Raw genomic sequence first — 20,322 nt, forward strand, 5'->3', positions numbered from 1 at the left:
CACCCTCTAGGCAAAGCAGGACTTCCTTAGACAAATTAGACTGATCACTGAAACCTAGGCATTCTTAACATGAGAAGATGCAGTGCAGTTTGCTTCTAGAAACAAGAATGTCAAGAGAGCGTGCATTCTCTATCACACACAGCGAACAAAATTCAGATGGGATATGGAGTCCTCATCCATTTCCTCTCAACTAAAACATAGCCTATGCTTCAGAAGAGGACTCCAAAATTGTAATATAAATTCAAGGATGCATATGGTAACTTTCACTTGGCTTATTGGGAAAACTCAGTTCTATTTGGTAGGATTAGTTACAGAAACAAAACTGTATTTTCACTTTAGCAATTTAGACAAAAGATCAGTTTTACAAAATAGAAGGTACTGTTGTCTGGTGACCTTTGGTCTCTGGGGGCTCTTGGAACATGTCTGGGTAAGATGAGGGGTGGGTGGTTCTCCATTAAAAGGAAATGTCTTAAAGTCCCACAGCCTTTTCTCCTAAAAGCACTCCAATGTAGTCTGAACTAGCAGGCAGGACTTATTCTTCCTCGGAAACTGAGATGCCCCGTGAGTCCTCTGTAAGTATGAGAAGTTACCACTCACTGAAAACTGAACAAGGGTGAGGTTTGACAGAAACAAGAGTAACCCAATGTTTGTTCATACCCAGAGTCTGCTGCTAAGTTTTGCCCATAGAGACATTTTTCAAGGAAAAGTATTCATACTCCCTCAACAAGACGAACTCTGCTTCTTTTGTTTAGAAAAAAAAAAAAAAAAAAGACCTTGGAAAACATTTAATTTTGTTATTTTAAAATTTATTAAATACTCAGCTTCCTACTCAGTTGGGAGGTGGGAGGAAGGACAGCAAGAGATAAGAAAAACGGCAGAACACCACAAAGGAAGGTCCTTCTCTCAAACCTGATGTTCAGAGTTCAGAAAGGACTGTTATCGAGGGAACTTCCACCTATGATGGAAAACAAAAACAACAACAGCCCAGGAAGGGATGCAAACTATCTGAAGCATGAAAAGCATCAATACCCCATCCACGCCTGTCCTCCCTGTCCTGTAAATATTCTCTACTACTCTTAATTCCCACATTTTGCATTGCGTGTGCATGATGGGGAGTGACTGTAACTATAAGGAGACCAAGCTGCAACAAGAATCCAGAAAGTGACTAACACAGACTGTATTGCTACCCACTGCCAGGGAGGAAACACTGAATCACTCAGAGAATCACCATCAACCCAAGACTCATGTACGTCCCTACTTCAAAAATCTGGCTGATTATGAAGTTACTCGCTGGCTTTTTCAGATGATGGTTAAGGCCAGGGAATGAACACTACTTCTAAAGTCATGCCGATCCTTGCTGCTCACTTCTTTTTTAATTAAGAGATTCCCCCAATTATGCTTATCTCTACATTATAAAGAATGAAATCTTCACCAGTCCCCCTGAAGATAGGCTGATGGTGGCTTAAGAAAGTTTGTAAACATATTGGTGCAGCCGAGGGTGGTGGATGCAGAAACTCACAACTGGTTGAATTGCACAGTGGAGTGCTCAGTCACAAATGGAACTTCTATATCACATACCACCCTACCCCAGAGCCCAAAGGCCAAGGAGGAAGATAATGGAAAAACTGTAAGACCCAGGAATGGGAAGACCAGAGTGAAACAGTGTCTTCTGGACATGACAGGACCAGTGTGCCCACAAACTCATAACCACTGGTTATTGCCCAGGACTTACACAAGACCAAGCCAGTTACCATTCCATTGGAAGGGGGAGAGGGAAGAGGGCCATGGGTCCCCAACCCTAGCTAAGGAGCTATTGATATGTGAGGGCTTCTAAGGAAGAAGAGTCAGTTTTCTTTAGGGGTGTGGCCAGTGGCTGCTCCTCCACCAATGAACAGTGTATGGGCAGCACAAATGGGTTATTAAGGAAAAAAATAACACAAAGTTGCTACAGGGTAGCATTAAGAGGAGCTAGAGGTGAATATGATGATCAACATACATTGTATACACATGTGAAATTCTTAAAGAAGAAAAATTCAGTATGAAAAAAACACTGGGGAAAGTTTTTTTCTCTACCTAAACTGTAATTTCAGTGGCAGGAGAAATAGAGAGACCCTGAGGACACAGAGATATGAGTCCATCAGAAGTAAACAGAACAAAGGCTCCTGCTGGCAGGTGAGCTGCTCTGATCTGGAAGTTTATCCCTAGGGACTCACGTAAGACTGCTCTATTGGCCCTAAAGCTGCAGACAGTGGCCCTGGGGATCGGCCTTAACACTTCATATTCTTTTATGAATTTCTAAAAGAAAATGAGCACTGCACTGTGCTGCTGCAGACTCATGGTCAGTGAAGGAAAACCTTGACTAGCTCTCTCTGGGGGACTGCTCATCTTAGTCCTGATGCTTTCCTTTACTCATCTGTATACTGGATGGCTTGGCCCATTGTGTGAAAGTGTCTATTCTGCTAAGAAACTGCATAACTTACTCATTCTAAACTATAAGAATAAGCACTGACTCACCTAAGATCTAAATGTATTAACAATAAAAGTGAGGACAGGTAGTCGCCAGGCTAACCACTTCTCACACATTGGCTCAACCCATCCTCACAATGACTACATCCTCACAATGACTACAGGAGATTTTGCAATGCCCTGTTTCTGTCACTCTCGGCCAACAGACTGACAGAAACTAGTAATGTGTCTAAAGACCAACACCAGACTTTGACTAAAAGATTGGTTTTGAGTCTTTCCTTTTCTACATTCACTGAATCAGAAGAAATGAGGATAGGTGTTCAGGAAACCAACAGAGAGAAAGCAACTATGCATGTCAGCAATTCATGCAGGTTTTATTACCTGTCAAGGCTGTGTAGTGAAGTAGAGCATTCAGCCCGTACGTCTGAGACAGTTACTTCCTGTGCTGTTTTTCAGTACAGAGGCACATATACCTTTGACCTGAATGTATTTGCACTTAAGGAAATATAAATCAGAACAAAGATAGAATTATTGGTCCTTTTAATTAAATAAAAGAAGGACTGAAGGTAAACTTGGGAGTATGTATATAAATCACAATGTTCTGCTTGAACATGAATGAAAAGGAAACAACAGAATTCAGTTAAGATGTTTCCTGGAAAGAATGTGGAATAGGGGAGAGGAACTAAAGAGACATGGCCCTGGCTGAGGGGTGGGCAACAGAAAGCAAACTTTCCTTGTCAAGTGTTAAAAGAGAAATCTAAGAAAGAAAGAAAGCCCAGCAGGGCATAAAGAAAAAGATTCAACAAGAACAGGTCCTAGCCTGAGCCCCAGGACCCCTGAGCAGTTGCATCTTAGCCTGGGAACATATTGATAGTGACCTGAAAGGTTCAGTGATGGTCACTCTGCCTAAGTATTCAGAGTTTAAAGTATCAAAGAGGAAAATTCCACTGTAATTCATCTTACTTTAAAAAAATAAATAGCAGGCTGTGGTAGAATATACCTTTAATCTCTATACTCAGGAGGCAGAAGCAGACAGATCTCTGTGAATTTGAGGACAACCTGTTCTACATAGCAGGTTCCAGGACCCTGTCTCAACAAACAAACTACAAAAATAAATCACAATATTTTGTGTGACGCTCCCTCTAGCAAACAATACTTTATTTAATGTCTTCTGGGTCTGGAGCTATAATCTTTCAAAGAGTAAGTCTGGTTTCATGTCCCCTGCCATTTGAAACCCCTAGTTGTCACAATGGTCTTACCCTAAAGACAATATCCTTGCACTTAAGCCAGACCTTTATGGGTACCTATGAATGTGGGAACATGGTTACTCTAAGCTGAATATCAAGAAGCAGACAGGCAGAAAGCGGGCAGACTAACACTCTGAAGGACATAACTACTCAAAATTGATTCCTATTTTGAAGAAAGGTGTGCTACTATGTTTGTTTGTTTGATTGTTTAGATCCCACGTGGGATCTAGAGATGGAAGATCTCAGTACAGTCTTGTCAGCAAGCACTTTCACCCAGAGCCATCTAATTAGCCCCAGATAAGAACGTTTCTGGTTGTGGTGACAGTGATGGTGTCGGTGGTGGTGATGTGTGTAGACAAGAGGTCAGCATCAGTTGTCTTCTTCAGTAACTCCCACCTTAGTTTCTGAAACAAAGTCTCTACCTGAACCTAGAGTCACCAATTTAGCTAGAACAGTGACACCAACAATACCCAAGGGTCCTCCTGTTTGCACCTCCCCAGTTCTGGGGTTACAAGGACATGCTGCTGCTGTGCCCAGCATTTTATGTGAGTGCATGGCAAGCTCTTTACCATCTCCCTAGCCCTGAGGAAAACCTTCATATTTTTAGATAATTTTTGTCTAAACTTTCCCAGACAGGACAGTTTTGTTTAATATCAAACCCACCTATTCCAAGGAATTGTACTATTGTAAATGTTTGCAAAACTCTCCCCTGCACAAGGTGGGATGAGGACCAGTTGAGGTTGAGCTGTGATCACCCAACTATGTCGTGGTTCTTGACCTGGTTTGTGGGGTGGAGTTAGTGGGAACAGTTGTTTATCATTTGCTAAAGATGCCATGGATACCGTGAGGAGAGGGTGTTCTGTTTTTATTATCAGCTCAAAATTCCCTACCTTGACTCACCAAGAGTTGAAATTCATTGGGTCAGCTACATTTTCATTAATCCTTCATTTAAGTCATATTCTACTGGACTGGACGGTTCTGCAGACTGGACCTCTGTACATTATGTAATCTTTCCATTAGTAAGTATTTGATATTTCATCATTTCATGCTATCAAAGGCCCTGAAATTCCCTATAACAAGAGGACAGACAGAAAAGACACTGACAAGAGATGAATTATTTTTTAAAATCTACACCTACAATGACCCATACTAAAATATAAATCTTTCCAAATAGCTGGTCTTGGCTTATTAAACCATCACCCAGCATTCATAGGTACCCATAAAGTACCTCTGACTGGTTTAAGATGCAGAAGCCAAGGGTTTAGATAAGAGCAGTGTAGCAAGCCAGAGACCTCAAACTCTTGTCACACACAAGACTTCCTTATGACTCAAAATTAGCAATCATAATTCTTACAGTCAGAACCAGAAGATAAAATCTCAAATTCATGCAAAAGCAGTTCTTTTATTCTTGACATAACTATCATCATACTCTTAAGTCAATAATGGTAATTTTAGGAAGTAGACAGCCAAAGTGGAAAGTAAATACAAAGGTACAGAATATACTTCTAATGAGTTCTGAAACAATGAAAGGTAAGACCTCTAACTTTGGCTGGGTTTTTTGTTTTTCTTTTTGTTTTGAGACAGGGTTTCCCTGTAGCTTTGGTGCCTGTCCTGGAACTTGCTCTGTAGACCTGGCCTCTGCCTCCCAAGTGCTAGGATTAAAGGTGTGTGCCACCACAGCCCAGCTACCTTTACAGGTTAAAACAACCTCTAAAAGTATCGTGTGTGTGTGTGTGTGTGTGTGTGTGTGTGTGTGTGTGTGTGTGTTAAGCATAAAGCCACATAGTTTAAAAGCTGTACAATTTTGTTTGAGTAAATTAAATGTAAAAGACAAACATTCCATGAGATCTTCTCCCTTACCCCCTCCCACACACATCAGGGCAGAATGCTGACCAGACCTACAGTCACAGAGGAAGCAAGGCAGTTTATTTCCTTCTCCTTGCTTCTGTAGAAAATTCACACTCTCAAAAATTCATGGTGATATTGTGTCCCCCAATATATATTGTACACCCTAATAAACTTAACTTACCTGGGGTCAGAGAACAGAACAGCCACTAGACAGACATAGAGGCCAGAAAATGGTGGCACACACACCCTTAATCCTATCACTTGGGAGGCAGAGATCCATACGGATCTCTGTGAGTTCAAGGCCACACTGGAAACTGCCAGGCATGGTGACACACACCTTTAATCTCAGGAAGTGATGGGCAGGAAGCAGAAAGGTATATAAGGCATGAGGACCAGGAACTAAGCTTTTTAAGCATTTAGGCTTTTAGCAGCAGTTCAGCTGAGATCCATTCGGATCAGGACTCAGAGGCTTCCAGTCTGAGGACTCAGAGGCTTCCAGCTGAGGAGTTGATGAGTTGAGGTTGGCAGTGGCTTGTTCTGTCTCTCTGATCTTCCAGCATTCACCCCAATACCTAGCTCTGGGTTTGTTTTTACTAATAAGACCTTTTAGAAAATCGTGATACAAAAATTAGCAAATCTTTATTTTAAAACTGAGGGAAAGCTAAATTCATTCTAATTTTTATTTTATTCTTATTATCATTTTAAGACAGGGTCTTAGTGTGTTGCTCTAGCTAGTCTCAAACTTGAAATTCCTCTACCTCAGCCTCCTGAGAGCAGGAATTACAGACATGTGTCCTCATATACTCCTGGAAGCTAAAGTACGTTCTTTCCAGTAGAACGCCATCATTATTTTAAATATTTTCAGTGGGAAACTTTTTATTCCTCCTTCTCAGCTAACAAAAACCATGGTTTAAACCCCAAAATGAGGGAAGGTTATTTCAATAAATAAAAGTTATTTGCTGGCTGCTTAACCATGTAACATACTGTATTTAATAATCTCAAGTGGGAGGTTGGGGATATTATGCTTATTTTTATATTTATACCAACCTAAAGCCCAAGGCAAATTAACAGCAGATTCAAAAACTGAATCTGTGCCTACAGATATCAGTTAAAACATTCTTTCTCTTACCCCATGGCTGTGTCCCTCATGGTAATAAAGATTATTATATTACACCGTGTATCATCTATCCTCACTCCCCGGAAATAAACCACAAACGTCTCTTCCAAGAACCTCAGACGTTTATTTTCTTAAACTGTGATCTTCAGATCCTGATCACTGTCAGGTTTTCTTGTAACTCATGGGATGATATAAAGTCAGAAAGCAGGGCCTCTCTCTTTCCTATATTACCCTGATTCCCAGACTGCTTTCACTTAACAATACAGAGCATCAACAACAACAAAAACCAACAACAACAACAACAAAAATCTGCTGAGCACAACAGAACATTCATTTAGCTACTCTCAGAAACGATTCTCTTATCACTGTATGAAAGGTAAGAGACCTAGTCACATGAGAAACTCTGGATGCTGCTTTGAGACTGAGTCAACCTAAGAAGAGGGAAACTGAGTCAATCATTTCAGTTTTAGTATTTCTGTAAATTTTCCCTAATTCTTAAATTTAAAAAGTCCTCTGAAGCTCACATTTCTTGTTTTTTGTTTGGTTTTCTCTTCTGTGTGTATTTCCTATTTTCCTAGCTTCTTGTGTCCTGGGGATGGGAAGGGAGCAGGGGTAAGTGGCCAATTCCTCCACACATCATAATCCTTCTCAGACCTTCAAGCCCAAATTGAGGCCACAACATTAGGAGCTTTCTACATCCAGTCAGCTAAACTCCTACTCCTGGGAAGCCTGACAAAGAACTGAGTGACACCATCCAAAACCAAGGACCGCATCCTGAAACTGCTCATCACACACCACGGAACACCGTGCCTCCCCTTCTGCTCTCCGAGTTCTCAGTTGATACAGTAAGAACACCTGAACTCTAAACAGCACGAACAGGATGTTTCTACTTAAATTCCTTCCTAATTTAAAAGGTAAACAGGTAGTTGAGAAAGCAAGAACAAAGGCAGGGGATTGGTTTTAGAGGACAAATTTTTCCTCCAATCCCTAAAGTTTGGAACTAACCTGCAAACAATTTGTGTGACTTACAGAAGACACTAAACCATAAAACCACTAAATATGTTGAATGACACGAATAACTTTCTACTGTAATGACTGCACTTTGTTTGAAAAACTCAAGAGATCTGTGTCATAGCAGAAATTATGGCTCATACAATGACATCCTACTAATCATTTATATACATGTACCACTTTCATGATTTAATTCAGAGTTGGGAAAGAGGCAGCCAAACATATAGATGGGAAGAAAAAAAAAAACCCTGATATAAGAAAATTAACGTTTGCAAAACCACCAAATGAATGAAGCCACCTGTTTAATCTTAGATTTATTTAAATAAATCACCCTTTATCAGTGCTAGTGAAAAACTGCAGCATTCTTTTATCCTTTGAGGTAGACAATTATAGGATGATATATATTAGAAAATAACAAACACTGCCACACTTGTTCCAAAACAAATATTCAAAGTCCAATGAAGCTGTCCAGTGACAGGCACTAAAATAATCTTCTCTGTGTTATTTTCTTTGAGTCATTTTTATAAGTAGCAGCCAGCCATTCATCTCTGGGCACTGTGGAGATGACTTTGCCACAAAAGCCACTTATATTTTTAGAAGCCAAAGTCTTGACAAATCAATTCCTAAGAATATAATTTGTTACAAATTGAAGAAAGCCTGAAAACACAGACCTTGGTTAAAAGGCTCCTGTATCTTCTTGTAGCTTTTCCAAGTTTAAGTATGTGGGAAGAATACCCATAAATTTAAGTCAAAACTGAAACACTTAGAATATTCCAATTTAAAATACATTAAAATGTGGCCTCTGAAAGGAAATGAAAATGGCTTTTTAAGCATATGAAAAGTTGTTCATCATCACTCACAAGAGCAATGTGAGTTAAAAATGAGATACTATTTCCACCCACCGTGGTCGGGGGTAATAAATCACTGTGGAGAAATGAGTGCTCTCACAGGCTTAGTACAGCACTGAGTGGCAGAGCCCCTTTAACAAGCTATCTGTAAATGTCCATCAAAACTGAAATTCCACTTTGTGCCCTGAATCTACAACAGTACTCCTTGGAATTTATCCCACTGGCATAGAAATTTCATCTCCTCTGTCAGTAAGACCTGGGGTATGTGCTTCAGTATTACTGGTGACCGCAAGCGGGCTCATTGTGTATCGTTTTTATACGGGGTGTTTGTTCACTTATTCGAAAAATTATAACCAGGCTGGCAGAAGGGATGTAGTCTTTACAGTTGGGAAGTCAAAAGCATTCCTAACGCCCAAGAAGAAAATGCTGCATGGCGTGACCTAAGTGAATTCCAGACCTTACTTACATTACCATGTTCAGATGGCTTGGCACCAATGAGGAGTGAAAGTTCCTTATCACAGATCCTTCTGATGCTTTAACAAGCAAAACCCTTTGTTGGAAGTCAAATAACCAGCATTTCAGCAAAGTTCCAAATTATTTCTTCATAAAACCACATCATGTAGAAATATAACTGTCACTCTGAGAACCAGGACTGCATTATGCCGCAGACTTAATACAGACTGGAAGCATGCTCCCCATGTCTTAAGCAGTTCTTGCCAAATGGGCGCCTGAGATTCCTATTGAAACAGGTGGTGTCTGAGCAGAATTGGATTTCTGCCTATAGAAACCCTGGCTTTAACAACTGCCGTGGTTAGTTTTAATTTTCCAATCCTCAAAATTAACTGCTTGCCAGTGATTCAGGAAGGGACCAAACAACATGTTTAGACTTTGCCCTGTTTGGTTGGGGGAGGAACGAGGAGTGGGAGGGAAGGAGACTAACACCCCACCACAGGCCTCTAGAGAATGACCCAACACTTGATCTCCAGCTAAAGCATGGAGCAGCCATGAAACAAACTTCATTCTCAGACACTTGGCCCCTTGGAGGGTTTCTGTCAGAGCACCACAGGATGCAGCCACACTGCTGTATATAATACAAGTGAATGCCTCTAAGAGGACAGAGCTTCCAGAAGCCTTTCATCTGTGAAAATCTGCGAGGTAAGAAGAATGGTAAGAATCACTGATTTTTCTAACCAAGACTTAAATCTTTTTAAACTGATAGTCTAAATAAACCTGAAATTAAATTTTAGACAAACAAAATAGAAACAGGCAGAGTACAAATTCCTTGAGGAAAAGAACACCACAGACCAACCCTGACACACAACACACAACACAGGTCCATCACTGTTCTCCATCAATGCCAACTGCATCTTCCTACTGAGGTGTTTATAAAAATAACAACCCTTCCCCACTAAATACTGCAGTGTTTAGTATAAAAGTCATATGCACCTGCTTTTCCTCCAAGAATATACCCAAAGGAAAAGAACCAAGACACTGGGGTCTCCAGTGCTGCCCAACATGGTTCCACATGCCCTGTGAAAAAAACACCATCACGTCCATCCCACAATGGAAGAACTGGGATTCCAGGACAAGTGGTCTAGACAACGAGAGAAATGAAGCTTTTACCTGAATTCATAATTTGTCTGACTACAAGCCCATATCACCATCTCTTCAGAAATGCACACAGGAGTTAGAATGGCAGTTTCAGTGGTAATGACACACAACAGCAAACAGATGCCTGTGCTTTGTAAACCCAGAAGGGAGGCTGGTCTCCTTTCAACCCAGTGTCTTACACGGATGGACAGCAAACTTTTCCACATCACTTTTCAGTATTAAAAAGCAGAGAAGTGAAGGGAAAATCATCTCTCACTGTCACAAATCCCTTAATCCCAGTATTATTGCTCATCAGTTTATTTTTACAGGAAATAACCAGAAATACTTCATTGGAACAGGGAGGTACTGCTCCATGTGGAGAGGGTGGAGGGAGGGGGGTCCTGATACTTTTGCTTGAAATTCAAAAGGTTATTGCTCACTGCTCCCCTCTTTACCAATCAAAAATTAAGACCTCAAAATAAAAGAACTTCCTCCCTTAATATATTTAAGACTATAAATAAAAATGAATATGCATAAGCGATATAATTGACCTTTCAAAGATGCTCTTATATTGATCCTTTCCATCTAAGCCCTACATTCTGACACTAACTCAAGGTTTGGCAAGGACGAGGCAGAGACTAAACCAAACCCACTGTTCCCAGCAAGTTCTACTGTGGTGTCTCATTTAGGGGAAATTATCGTCTGGAATCCGGTTTTAAAAGACCATCTGTATTTCAGTACTCTCGGAAAATGATACCTAAATCCAAATGCACCTAGACCAAAAACTTACTCTTTTAAGGTAAAGATATTTTTAATATTATGGGGTTATTCTGCAGCGGAACACAAGGTATTTTTCTTTACAGGGATATGCACATGAAGGAGGGGAGGGGAGGGGAGGGGAGGAGAGGGGAGGGGAAGAAAGAAAAAGAAAGAAAGAAAGAAAGAAAGAAAGAAAGAAAGAAAGAAAGAAAGAAAGAAAGAAAGAAAGAAAGAAAACCTAGTGAGGGAAATTTGACATACAGCTGTCAGTTTGAAGATTATTATGAAGAAAAAAAAATCTGCAAGTTTTCAACATTCTTCTGGCAAAAACGTTCTTTGGAATCATTTTCTTCTAAGGGCCGAAAAGCATTTTCTAAGAGGCTTCCAGCTCTAAAAGTAACCTTTCTGATCTCAGGAAGAGCCAAGTTCAGCTTTTAACAGCACTGTGTACTTTCGGCACTAAAGAGAGAAAAGAAAGAGAAGCACAGCCAGGCGCTGACACTCTCCAACTCCTTAAACTGTGGGTGGCAATCCACAGAGGGTCGTCGCACTGAATGTCCGGGCCATGGAAATCTGGCAATGGTTAAGAAGCTTTTAGAGCTGGGGAGACGGTACAGTTGGTGTCGCTAAGCTAGTACAACTGTCTGTTCAGATCCCCAGTACCCCTATAAGCCGTCAAGCACGATGGTGCATATCTGTAATCTAGTGCTAGGCAACTAAAGCCAGAGGATCCCTAGGGCTCGCTGCCAGCTAGTCTGCCACAATCAGTGAGCTCAGGCTTGTTAAGAGATCCTATCTCAAAAGCAAGGTAGAGGGGCTGCAGAGATGGCTCAGTGGTTAATAGCACTTGTGGTTCTTAAACAGGACTTAGGTTTGATTCCTAGTATCCACATGGCGGTTCACAATCACCCATAATTCCCATTCCAGGACAGAGACCCGATGTCCTCTTTTGAACTCTGGATACCAGGCACATATGTGATACACAGGCATACATGTGAGTAAATGACTCCTACAACATAAAATGAGTAATCTGAATTTTAAGAAGTAAGGTAGAGAATCGAGGAAGATGCCTGGCAAATAACCTCTAGCCTTCACACACATGCACATATCCACATGCAGTTTCTGATGTGCAGTGCACAAAAATTACTGCAAAATCAAAAGCACAGTGATCTGTGGTAATTCTGGCAGCACTTGCCTGTATGGCATGGCATAGCTTCCCTGCAGTCCTGAACACAGAGCATGTGTACTTTACATTGCACATACCGTCACTCCATACACCACCAATGATGGAAGTCTGAACCAACCTGGCTCGACTCTGAAATGTTACGAGTTGCAAGGGTTTTAATGGACACACAAATTTTCCTGTTGCTACTGAAACATAACAGTTTAATTATGAAAAACAAAACACTATTTTTCTGATCATATCTCAGCATATAAAGTATTGAGTTAATATATTTGAGTTGTATTGTGTGTCCTGAAATGTTGCCATTTGAGTTGCTGGCTTTGAGTTTCATTTTTTAAAAAAAATCTAATGGATTTTGGTTTGGGATTAGGGCAGAATTTAAACAACTTCTGAAATGAGCCCTAAACATATATCTGCCATGATATATTTATATAAAGCAGCATTCTCAATATTCATTACTATCAAATCAAAACATTGGTGAATTCTGAAAAATGTTTTAAGATGCTCTGAGTCCCTTAGTGAAAACCATTTGGCCAATTTTTATATGAAGATTCAATTTTTCATATAAAAATAATGAAATACCTTCATCTCAATAGGCAAATTTTACTTAGTCCTTAATAAGTGGTAAAATTATATGCATTCTGAGTCACTGTTTTAAAATATACTTCTCTATAATTTATTATCAGTAAATTTTTCATTTGTTCACCTATTCTATACATCTACATTCCAAGCATCACATAAAAATTTCTCTGGTGATGGGCTCGTTGGGGCTCACAGAGACTGAACCAACAACCAGGGAGGCTGCATGGGACTGACCTAGGCACTCTGCACATAGTTATAGTTGTGTAGCTTGGTCCTCTTTTAGGACTCCTAACAGTGGAAACAGGGTGCCTCCAACTCTTTCATAGGCTTTTGGGACCCTACTCCTCATACTGGCTCATCTTGCCCAGCCTTAATACATGGGAGGGTGCTCAGTCTTCCTGTTTTGTTGATACTCATGGGAGACCTGACCTTTCCTAAACAGAAATGGAGAAGGAGTGGATTAGGAGGTGAGAACAGACTGGGATGGGAGGAAGGACTGGGAGAAGAAAAGAGGGATAACTGTTGGCCTAGTTGTAAAATAAACAAATAAATTCATTAAAGAATCTTCTCAGGTGAAAGGGTCTCAAATAGAGGAAGTTTAAGAAAGCCATAAACGAACACTCCTGCCTCAAGTTCTACATAATGATTGTGCTATTACACAAGAGGAAGGTCTCGTTTCTTTTTCCTTTAAGGGTAGAAAACACACACATCTGCCAGATGTATTAATGTAGTATTTAGTAATAAAAAGCATAGCAACTCCCCTGTCTGCCAAAATAGAGCCATTAAAAAGAAAAAAACTTATCTGAACAGAAAATTTTCAATGAAAGCAAAATGGCTCAAAAGTCTGTAGCTTTTCGATTGCACTAAGACAACAGTAAATATTGCAATGTCAGCTAAAAATAATCTAAGCCAAAAATGTGTATTGGTCTGCAAGTGTTTGAACATTTTCATAGAAGGCAATTTTATCTCCACATATAAGATGAATCTATAGATTACTATGATCTCAAATGAATTTTAAAGTTTTTACTTTGTTATGAAATTCACGGGACATCAGTCCCTTAAATAAATTATTAAGCATGTCAAATGATCTGTACAAACATTTTGAACTTGTCAAGACACATTTGCAGTCTAATAGGACAGTATTCCTGGGCTTTGAAGGTTACTTGGAGATACACAAAGAAAGAAGCTAGAAGTCATGGAGGTCACTGGGAAATGAACACCAGTATAACAAACGACCAAAATAAACAGGAGATTATACCAGGATGTGGCAATGCCTTACCTCTGACCTCTAACCTTTCCACATTCTGGGATTACATGCCTGTTTTAAAACATTCTATATCACAGTTACCTGTCCCTATAACCTTTATCATTAACCGGATGTCTTCAAGTCTCATAATCCACAAACTTCAATTCCCACCCAACAACATATCCAAGAAGCCTAAGGCGCCACCTTCATAAAAAGAAAACTAATGAGGCTATTAGGATTTATAACAGGGGGTTGGGGATTTAGCTCAGTGGTAGAGTGCTTGCCTGGCAAGCACAAGGCCCTGGGTTCAGTCCTCAGCTGGGGGAGGGGGGGGGAGGGAGGAAGGATTTATAACAGACCACATTACTACTAAGAGCATGACCACAGGTAAATAGGTAGCTTCTACATTACACTCTTGATAACTATTAAAATGATTAAAAAGGGTTATTTAAAAAAAACAAAAACAAAAAAACAACTTACTTAACAAATGTATACTAATTCCCAATTTTTAGGCTTGATCTAATCCAAAATGCCAAGAAGGAATAAAGTCCCAAGTTGTAACATGTTATAAAAGCCCATTCTGTCGGGAACATACATTCCCTTGTCTCTGAAGCTGCTCTTCAATACCTATTTAAACCATCATCTACAAACATATTAGTACAGTGAAGAACTAAACACAGCAAAAATATTCCATTGCTTCAAATGCATGTTCAGTCAAAAGGAAAAAAAAAAAACCTAGTGAAACAGGGCTCAAAGAGAAATGAGTCCACATAATCCAAAATGGTCACACAATTATGTAGATAGGCGGTTTCTCATGGCAGGGTCCAAAGCTTTCCTACAATTTGTGGAGTAATAGTCTATGATCCATAAAGGGAAAAAATGTGGGACCAAAATAATCCACTGTGCCCTCCCTACACAGCCCTAAGGCAGAGTTTACCAGTGCTGTGAATCATCTTCAGAGGCAACAAATTTATAAATGCTTAAAGAAAGTGTTAAGTTCATGGACAGGAAACTACACAAAACCCTTCTAGATAAACTAAATACAGAGGATCCTAGAGTAAAGAACAAATGTCAAGGCTACATCTGAACTGGATCTTATGTGAGTCTGAGCTATGCACACAAGATGACTAAGAAAGTTCATCTGAAGATGGCCTGGGTGATACTGATCTTAACAGAGATTTTAGTCAATTCATAATCTTTATTTGTGTCATTGAACTGGCTAAAAACAGAAAACTTAAATGTTTGTGCCAGCAATACCAATTGCAAGGGCAAAAATATCCCACCTGTTGCCTTCATCTAAAGGAATTTCTTTTACTTACACTTCAGAAATCAAAAAATAGGTATTCAAATGACTAAAACACGTTATATGAATGAATTATATTTCCATTCATTATGATAAAGAAAATTTGGACAGTAACTCCATTTTATGTAATTTTTCACATAACCTTCAACTTCTCCTAAAACTTTCTATAAATAGATAAAATCGGGCTGGAGAGATGGCTCCACGGTTAAGAGCAGTGGTTGTTCCTCCAGAGGTCCTTGAGTTCAATTCCCAGCAACCACATGGTGGCTCACAACCATTTGTAATGAGATCTGGTGCCCTCTTCTGTCCTGCAGACAGAACACTGTATACATAATAAATAAATCTTTAAAACAACAACAACAAACAAACAAGTGCAAACCCTAGTCTTTAACTGTGTGAAGTTTGTTGCTTGTTTTGGACTTTGTTACATAGATAGATGGCCTCCCAGTGGGAGGAAGCAGGGTCACAAGCCCATTGGAGCTCCATGGATGTGGATTTCATGAATTGTTACTCTTGCTTAGCTGGGATTTTTGATGTCTTTAAACATGTTCATAAAAGTAACTCCGGTTACTCATTGGTTCTCAGTTCTCTTCGGCAGGATCATTTCTCTGGCCTGATGAGGGTCATGTATACCTAGGAGAAGCTGCGCAGCACACACAGCTTTGTCAAAATAAACTTGACCCACTGAGACATTAAGGCTGTTCTGACCAGACATGTCATCTCAGATTTGCACCTAAGAGTTTGTCTCCTTCTATATTCAAATCATGAGTCCACAGCTAAATCATCAATGGACTTTACTTTTTGGGCTCTTCCAGAATATCAATTCACATACTAGCAATCAGTATTTTTTTTAATAGGAAAGATTAAAAGATTAAAGTTTTTACAACAGAGTGCCACTTACCCCTCCTGCCTTCAGCAACTTTCTTCTGAAGTCTTCTGTGGGGTTATTGAAAGTAAGCTTCTCACAGCGGAGGTGATTCACTGGTGGGTGGCCTTCAAGATGCAGGAATAAGTCATAATCAAAGCGGACTTTCTTAGGTTCTTCCTGGAGGTTAAGGAAAGTAAGAAGCAAAAATAGAAAATTTAAAAACAAGACTTAATCATCATAAGGAACAGAAAAGACCTAGACATTTAACAGTCATGTCAAAGTAGTTCTGAAAAAGATTATTCTGGGATTATATATAAAGCAACCTACAAATATGTGAAAATTTCATTTGCATTAGGAGAAGACTAAAAAGAATAAACTTACCATTTTCCCTTGGTTTCTCAAGTAGACCACACCATGAACACAGCCACCCAATGGAAATCTATGTTATTCCTTCTACTTCCCACCTTACCCTCAGCACCTACCATCAAGACTTTCACCCTACTGCCATGTTTACTACTGTCCAAACTATGACAAATCCTACCTCTACTAGGCCTTCCTATAATGCATTTTTCTCAATCTTTCCATCATTCAGCCTTCAAAATAATCTATACAATCAAATGTCTACTCACTTTCATTCCTTAGTTAAAATTTCAACAGCTTGCAATGGATATCAGCTTAAAAATCTAATGAGACATATATGCTATATGAGAGCCTTCCTAATTTGGCTCTGGGACTCTGGTATCAACATACCACCTTTACCCAGCTGATGGTCAGCTCTCCCTCAGCTGCCATATGTCTATGCTGTGTATCCTCACAAAGGTAGTGCTGATTGCTTATCACCATTAAAACTCATAAAACTCATCCTCTGTTCTTTGGCCTCCATCATTCACCACAGTCAAATTTTCTTCCAGTTCTACCTAGACTTCCTCTTGTTAACTCCCTACTCTCTGGCCACCATAACTTGTCTTAGCTTAGACCATCACTACTTCTCTGCTTTCAAACTGGCCTCAGTCTACATTCTATAATGACAAGTGACTGATTTTTTTCTAATGCAAAAAAATCTGAGTATCATTCCATTATTTTTTTAAAGCCTTTAAAGGCTCATCATTTTCAGTGATATAATCTCATTTCTTGCAACAACTAGCATAGTCTTTCACTACCTTTCCTGCATTTTATTTGCTTTCTTACAATACTCTCCTTCTACGCTGAAGATCTTGACGTTCCCACACGTCTTATGTTCTTACTGATTTTGGCTTTCTCACAGAAAGCTCCCACACCTAAAATGGCCATTATATTTCCCTACACGGCTAAGAATATTAAAATAAACTGGCCATTGAAGATCAGCAGAAGTGCTAGCTCCTCTGTAAAGACGTCCTAGCCCTCCCAATGCAACCTGAACTAGACATTTCTCATACACCTCTCCTCCACTACTGTAACTATCACACTGAATTATGATAAAATTTGCCTCATCTCACCTCAAAGTTGATAACTATTCAATGCAACCTTAGAATTAAGAAGGCAGGCAATGGTCATTTATCAGTGAAACTGATAAAGATATTTTTAATCAATTTGGTAACATCTAGCAATAATAAATGCTCATGTTATTTGATTCTAGCACTAAGAATCTCTTGAATATAAATATTCAAATATTCATGATGGCATTGACTAAAAAAGAAAAACTTAAGAATAAGTTCTGTTCTGCCATAGACTATAATTCAGATAGCTTACAGATTTATTTACTTTATTTTATGTGTAGGTATTTGAGTGTATATATGTATATCACATAGGTACAGGTGCCCACAAAGGTCAGAAAAGGGCATAAGATCCCTCTCGAACTGGAGTTATAGGAAGTTGGGAGGCGCCTGATGTGGGCACTGGGAAGCAAACTGAGATCCACTACAAAAGCAGTCAGTGCTCTTAACCGCTGAGCCATTTCTCCAGCCCCTCCATTACGATATTTTAAATTACTACTTGGAGATATAGATAAATTAAAGGTAACTCACAGAAAAATATTAAAGTATGACATAGCATGATCCAGCCAGTCTCCACACTGACATGTTTTTAACATGCAGACACATGGAGAGAAACTTGAAAACAGCTATATCAAATACTCAACAGTCATTAGGTGGAATTAAGGGAATAAAATGACTAAATTTTATCCCATATTCTTTTAATAAAAACATCCACTCTTGTGTACTTTTAAAGAAAAATATATTAACAAATGTAACCAATTACCACCAAAACAATAAAGGAATGAAGTAGTAATAGCATCCTCATAAGTCCTCAGAAGGTTTAAACAAAAGACAAAGCCATCGCTTTTCAGAAAAACCTAAGGATAAAGACTAGAGAGGCTCCTTCTGAATCTCCGGTACAAGCATCTCTTAAAGGGTTTTTATCTTATTTGTTTGTTTGCTTTAATTAAGTGAAGGGGAAAATGCCCACAAAGTTGTGTTCGGGTCATCTAGAAATCTCTACTTAGAAAGTAGACATCATTATGACGTTAAGCTTTGCTCCTCAGAAAAGATTATTCCTCAAAGTTCAAATAAAAGGAGCTACAGATATGGCTCAACAGCTAAGAGCACGTCTTGTTCTTACAAAGGACCCAAGTTCAATTCCCAGCACCCAAATGGTGGCTCACAACAGTATACAACTCCAGTTAATGGAAGAATCAACAATTAACTCCAGTTCCAGAGTATCCAATGCCCTCTTCGTACCTCTGAGAGGACCAAGCACACATGTGGAACACAGATAAACATGCAAGCAAAACACTCAAACACATAAAATAAATCTAAATAAGAAAAGTGTGTATTTGTTCCAAATATAAAATAAATATGTTTCCTGGAGTGGCAATCTGGTTTGGTAACATCAGATTCCCCCTCATGTTATAAGCTCCAATCCTTGTCATTCACTCACATACTGTCTCTGAGGACAGGTTAAGAAAGAGAAGCATGGGGCCTTTTCAAACTAAAGCACCAGGATTGAATGTGTTTCAATGTGGATGTTGTTTTTGGCTTCTGAAACACAAATGGTTTTCATAGACAGGCTGGTTTTACTGTACTCAGATACACAATAAGACACATGGAGACCCAGGAGAACAACTTAGACTCTGCTAGCCCTCTTGACTCTGATGTTTTAAATCAATAAGCAGAATTAAGACATATGCATCAGAGCAAGCCCAGTACTGGGAGAGGAAGGGTGCACTTCTCATGAGCAGAAAACTGAGACTCATCACCCAGAAAAACTGTGCACACATTTTGTCCTAAACCATTACTACAGTGCACACTCACTCAACGAGACCACAAATACTTATAATAAATAAAATAATAAACACTCAAAATGAAATAAAATTCGGCAGAAACAACCTACAGTAACTAAATATATTACACATTAGTCAGTTCAGTCAAAAGAAAAACAATGTGTTCATCCAGCCTGCAGGGACACTATACTAAATGAAATAAGCCAGTCTCTGAAGACAAGCACTGAATGAGTCATTTACATGAGGTATTTAAAACAGCTAAGGTAATCAGAGTCTGAGATGCGGGGGAGTTGTTAACATTAGCACTGCACTGCAGTATACAAAGCAAGGCAGATCCTGGGACCCTCCACAGCACTGAATCTATCAGACAGGAGCAGCTCCACAGTCCACATGTCAGCGCTTTTAAGATGGTTTGGGGTGTGGTGGCACATGCTTTAAGCCCCAGGCTGGCCTCAAATGCATGAAACTCTGTCTGCCTCTGCCTCCCAAGTGCAGGGATTATATCCAAGCTGAAGCCAGTACAGTGCCAGATTTACATGGACAACAGCAGGGAGCCTGCCCACAGTCACGTCCTCTCGCAGGAAATCATAGACCTTTACTCTTAGAGAGAAATCCTTTGGGAGAGAAGGCCTAGATTCTTCCAACAGTATAATCAACCACCGGATAAGTGTGACAGGATACAAAGAAGCCCTACATGGTCTTCATTAACTAAATATCCACGATACTAAAAGGCGGTGGCTGTGAAGGGAAGAAAGATTCCGAATTCCTTCTCATAAACACAATCATTTAAAAACACAATGTAAAGAGAGAAAAGGCATTTCTCCAAAGAATATAAATAAATGGACAATGAGCATATGAAGAGATGTTCAATATCCCAAGTCATCAGAGAAATGCAAATCAAAGCCACAATAAAGGGTGGTTTCCCAACCACCAGGGTAATTATAGTTAAAAAGAAAACTATGAACACAAAAACCATTAGAGAAATTCAAATTTTTATA

At 39.5% G+C, this 20,322-nt stretch overlaps 1 protein-coding gene across 1 annotated transcript in view; it reads right to left on the reverse strand.

The window, feature by feature from the left end:
• Positions 1-20,322, reverse strand: part of Mllt3 (MLLT3 super elongation complex subunit) — a 276,419-nt gene that overhangs the window by 90,279 nt on the left and 165,818 nt on the right. Inside the window, exon 4 of the mRNA XM_059254512.1 lies at positions 16,102-16,245. Within this exon, the coding sequence (XP_059110495.1) occupies positions 16,102-16,245 (144 nt within the window). The remainder of the gene's footprint in view (positions 1-16,101; positions 16,246-20,322) is intronic.

This window comes from Peromyscus eremicus, chromosome 2 (assembly GCF_949786415.1).
Source record: "Peromyscus eremicus chromosome 2, PerEre_H2_v1, whole genome shotgun sequence".
In the NCBI taxonomy this organism is placed as follows: domain Eukaryota; kingdom Metazoa; phylum Chordata; class Mammalia; order Rodentia; family Cricetidae; genus Peromyscus; species Peromyscus eremicus.